General features: G+C 44.3%; 1 protein-coding gene across 1 annotated transcript in view; it reads left to right on the top strand.

The window, feature by feature from the left end:
* Nucleotides 1-892: 892 nt before the first annotated feature.
* The window catches only part of slc35g1 (solute carrier family 35 member G1), a 51,497-nt gene continuing 47,373 nt past the window's right edge, over nt 893-5,016 (top strand). Inside the window, exon 1 of the mRNA XM_043712464.1 lies at nt 893-1,291. Within this exon, the coding sequence (XP_043568399.1) occupies nt 1,060-1,291 (232 nt within the window). The 5' untranslated portion in view covers nt 893-1,059. The remainder of the gene's footprint in view (nt 1,292-5,016) is intronic.

Genomic DNA, 5,016 nt, shown 5'->3' with positions numbered 1-5,016 from the left:
AAGCCAACTAAAGGAACCCTATTGGCTTCCAGTTTCTTCCACTGGTGGGGTCCAGTTTAGGATGTTTACAACAGGATCCTGGCAGGCTTCAATTCCACTGAATTGTCAAGGGACACTCTGTAGAGAAATCTGTCCCCACCCCAGTATTTGCCTGAGTGCAGGAACCATTTTATGAGGACATTTTGTAAAGTTGAGGACACCTACATGTTGAAGGCATGTTATTGGCTGTGCAGCCTTTTTGATGTCCTGAATCAGACAGAGATCCTGTTACCATGTCAATTATAGAGGGGAGGGATTGACCCCACCCCCCTTATGAAAGACCTATGACTAAATGTTTGCCTGGGGGTACATTTGAACCCAAAAAACACTAAATGAGGTATCCAACCACAAATGTCACTTAAGTCAATTGAAAACCAATTATTTCTCCTGTGAAGGAGGAGAAAGAAAAAAATCCCCACCTTCAGAAAATATTTTCCCCTCGACTTCCAGGAAGTATCGTGTCACGAAAGAAACCTCAAACATCCCAGTGACCTCATCAATGCAAAGAACAAATGACTCTAAAGGGCGATAGACAGCCTGCAGACTCATGGTTTTACAAAGGGACGGCCATTGTACCTAGATGAGGGGAGGTGTTATTGCAATATGGGTGTTCGTTGTGTGGTGTATTATTGCTGTAATTGACCCACTGAATATTTACTGTAAATCCATAGTGAAAACTGAACAGTGACTGAGAAAGCCCAAATCCTGGTGCAACCTGCATTGATCAATCATGCGAGCAGCCTGTGACCCGAAAGTCTCTTTTTAAAAATCTATTTCTTAATTTGTGTTTCCGGCGAGTGGTGTATTTCCATTTATGGGGCCCGGCTTCCTCCAACTTTGCATTTAGGAGGCATGAGGTACCGCCCCTTGGACAAGACTTTAGCAGTGGGTCGACAGAAACTCTCTCTCTCTCTCTCTCTGTCTGTGTGTCAGAGAGTGGCTTGTTTCAGGTTAGTTTAGAAAGTGGAGGAAGTGGGAAAGAGAGAGAGACACTGGCAATGAAGGTGTGTGCTGTTTAAAATGAGTGTTTATTATAAGTCAGACGAGGAAGATGATGTTGCTGCTGTGGTTGCCGAGCCTGAGCCGCATGTGCTTGAAGTTCTGGTGGAAAAGCCTGGGAGAGAAGCTGCTAATGTCGAGTGCAATGGGACCTCAGGCACAGGGCGCAGAGCGGTGCCCAGAAAACACCCCACTATTACTACTTGCTGTCATTCTGAGAGAGTCAGAGATTCAGCTGAGGGAGACACTCCAGGTACTTTTCAAAGTAACATTTCGATCTCTCTCTCTCTCTCTCTGTATATTTACTTTCTTTCTAGGTTTTAAGCTTTATCTTTTAAAGTGATAAGCACCTTTCTCTTCTCCTCCACCCGGTTAACTTTTGCTTTTTGCCCAGTCATGTAAGTTTTGGCAGTGGCCAGATAGAGATGTTTTCTGGGGATTGGGTTACTGGCCTGGAGTCCAAGTTTCCATGTCCAGATCAACATGAAAATATCCTTGCCCACTGCTGAATGGGAAGGAGTACACATCACATTTTGCCCCAGTGCCCTGCGTTCACTCCCTTTCTGAGAGTGCCCACAGTCTACAGTCTGTCTTGCCTTTACACTTTAACATGGGGGTGTGCAGGGGGAGTGAGAGAGTGTGACCCCTCTCCAAATACCAAAATCTTCCTGAGGACACCTGCCAGCATGTTTGTTTGAAAGTCTGTTAGTTATCAAATGTGAAATGCTACTTTTGTTACAGAATGAAACATATTTTGTTAGTATACTGCAGCAGCAAATTATATTTATGGATGTACTATGATTTTATAAGACCTCAGTAAATGTGCATCAAGCTAAAGGGGGTTTTTGAAACTTCTTTTAAATCTACTCAACCTGTTCAGCAATGTAATTACACACCTCTACAACAGGTGGGGCTTGAACCAGGCCTCCTGGACCAGATGTAGGGATGCTACCATGAGAAGGTCTGAAAACTAAACTAAACAAACTTCACCATTTTATATCTTTTCTAGTCAACAATTTCAGAGATGTACTGACACAGCTGTAGAGCAGTTGGGCTCCTGCCTCAGAGGTAGGGCCAATACCACTCCAGCCCTTAGGTGTGGCTAAGAACCTGACTGTTGAGATGGATTTTAAAAGGATGTAGTGAGGTTTAGAGACTGAAATATGTACATGGACTTTTTGGAACCCAGGTCACCCCAAGGTATCTGATATGCTGTTAAGTGAGATCAATGTAGTGATGTAGGAAAGACAGAGTGTATGTGAGACCTTGCTGTGTACAGCAATGTGAGTCTGACTAGATGGTCTGTTTTTCTGAGTTTAACGAAGGGATGAATATTGACCTCGGATAACAGGGCTGTGTTCTTTTGAAATAGTGGCAAGGGAGCTTTGTCATTGGAGTCCTGGGGCAATATTAGTGAGGTAATATTGCCTTTGTGTTGAAGACAGCGTGGTGTATAAATGTCAATTGCTTTATTCTTCTTTGCTTGTGGGATGTGGCAGTCACTGGCTGGTCAGCATTTATTGCTCACTCCGAGTTGCCCTTGACAAGGTGGTGTTGAGCTGCTGCCTTGAATTGTTGCAAACCATTTCCTTGTCTGCGACTTCATGGGGTTCGGAGGACTACTAGGGCAACATCCTCCCAACTGTGTGCCACTGTGCCTCAACTCTGCTGAGTCTGTTCTGCTGATGAGACAGGATATACCCAGGGACAGTGATCGTGTCCGCAACATTGTGTGTAAGGTACGATTCCGTGAATAAGACCGTGTCGGGCTGTTGCTTGTCTAGTCTGTGAGATGGCTCTACCCAAACTGCAGTCTGTTGGTATAATCTGGATCACTAGTTCAGTGATAATATCATTGGATCATTAATTATTTTATTTTATTATTATTATTATTTTCCCTACAGTATGGAAACAGACACTTCGGCCCAACAAGTCCACACTGACCCTCCAAAGAGAAACCCACCCAGACCCATTTACCTCTGACTAATGCACCTAACACTATGGGCAGTTTAGCATGTTTAGAAAGTTTTTCGTTTTTCAGCTGGAGATGACCTTGCTTCGAGATCAGGCTGTTTAGGTGGAGGAGTGAAATATTCAGAAAAAGACTTCATGAGTGGAAGTATTTTACAGGGCCAAAAATGTGGGACAGTGTATATTTCTATATTGGTGTAATAAAGGGTCAGTAATAATAATGGGTGACTTTAATTGACATAGAAACTGGAACTCCCCCCTCTTGATCAGGGACCAGGATATACAGTAGTCTTCCCTGCCGCCCCCCCCCACCCCACCCCACCCACGGGTAAAATGTTCCAAGACCTATTACGCAACCCCGAAAGCATGGGTAGGGGCATTTAAATGGGAAACCTACCTTCCTGGCAGCCCCTGGTCTCTGGTTCTGGAATGTGCCCTGTAATATGTTCGATTCTGTGGATGCGGTGGTTGCCTTGTACAGTTGGATAGGTTACCGACATCCGGGTTCTGATCAGCTGGACTTTGTGCAGAGTGTGTAGGCTGGATGGGAAATCCTTAGAATAGTCAAAGCTGGAGCTGATGAAAATTTGGATGAGCGTTTCAGTGAAAACGGGAATGAAATCAGGAAATGAGCTGGAAGTAGGAGGGAATATAGTGGGGGAGGAGATGGTGGTAATATGAGTGGGGCGGAAGTAGCAGGGGTACCTAAATAGATATTCTCCAACTCTTATGCTGGAGATGAAAGTAGTGGGCAGGGAGAAGGTTTGTGGAAGAATTCCGGTTGTGATGATGAGTAGTCTAGGGTTCTCTTGCGTCTCCAAGATGACGCAGAGGCTGGAGGGTGATTTCAACAGGCAGGAGTGAGACTTGAAGACTTTACTGTATGTCGTCAGACTAGATGTGATGGGTGATTGAACCAGTGTTTTGCCGGGTACGCTGAATTGTGTAATCCTTGGACTTGAGGGAACGAAGAAGAGAGCCTTGGAAGTAGGATTTCAGAAAGTAAAAGTATTTGTGAAGACAAGAGCATCAAAACTGAAGGTGACCAAATGGTTGAGAAAATTATTGGCTGCAGACCTTTCCTGACACTTAGGAGGTTAGGGAAAAAAATGTGGTTGTCAATAATTTGGAGAGAGACCTCTTTCCAGGGGAAGTTATGATTGGGCAGTGTGTGTGGATGTGTGCAAGATCTTGGATGGAAAAGATTTAGTCTGATATGGAGACTTTGGGAATAGTGAGGCTTTGAGAGATGTGGCCAAGGCAGGAGGAGCAGAGAGGCCAAGTTGGTCAGCAAATTCTTTCTAAGGCTTAGCAGTTGTTTCATGTAGAGGTGAAAAAGTGAGAGGATTAAACTAGGATTGACCTTGCAGGTGGTAGACGAAGATTTTAATGTAAAAGCTTGAGGTGGAACAAGCTGAAATGTGTGAAGATGAGGCAGGGAGAGAGGATGCAACTTGGTGATCCCAGCAATGCTATTTGTAATAAAATAATGGTTAGCAAAGGGCTGGTTTGGGATGTACAGGTACTCCAGAAGCTGTGCAGAGCAGGATGGGAATTATTGTGCAACTGTTGGGATTGGGAGAAGCCATTAACCACCTAGAGAAAGAAAGGAAGGGGATAGGACACATGGGATTCCAGATTGAATGGAGATGACTGTGTGAGCACCTTGATGGGTTTGTCCTGGCATTCATCAGAGAAGCAGTGAGTTTAATCCAGAGGGTTTTCAAACATTGGGATGGTGCAGAAGGGTAAGCAGATGGAGGAGTGATGAGATGAGAGTGTGATTTGGAGTGTCTCAGTCCACCTAGAAAGGAATAAGGAAAGCTGTGAACAAAAATAAGAATAACCTGGAAGAAATGGCTTTGAAAAGGAGGGAGAAAGAGCACAGAATTAATGAGTCTGGGGCAGCAGCAAAAACTGGACACCAAGGGAATTTTGCAATATGATAAACAAGATTGCAATTAAATGAAAGATGTCAGTGGTAAATGAAGGATCTTTTTTTCCCCC

Source organism: Chiloscyllium plagiosum, chromosome 22, assembly GCF_004010195.1.
Source record: "Chiloscyllium plagiosum isolate BGI_BamShark_2017 chromosome 22, ASM401019v2, whole genome shotgun sequence".
Classification (NCBI taxonomy): Eukaryota; Metazoa; Chordata; class Chondrichthyes; order Orectolobiformes; family Hemiscylliidae; genus Chiloscyllium; species Chiloscyllium plagiosum.
Note: the sequence above shows the minus strand (reverse complement) of the source record. Positions and strands in the feature narration are given on the sequence as shown.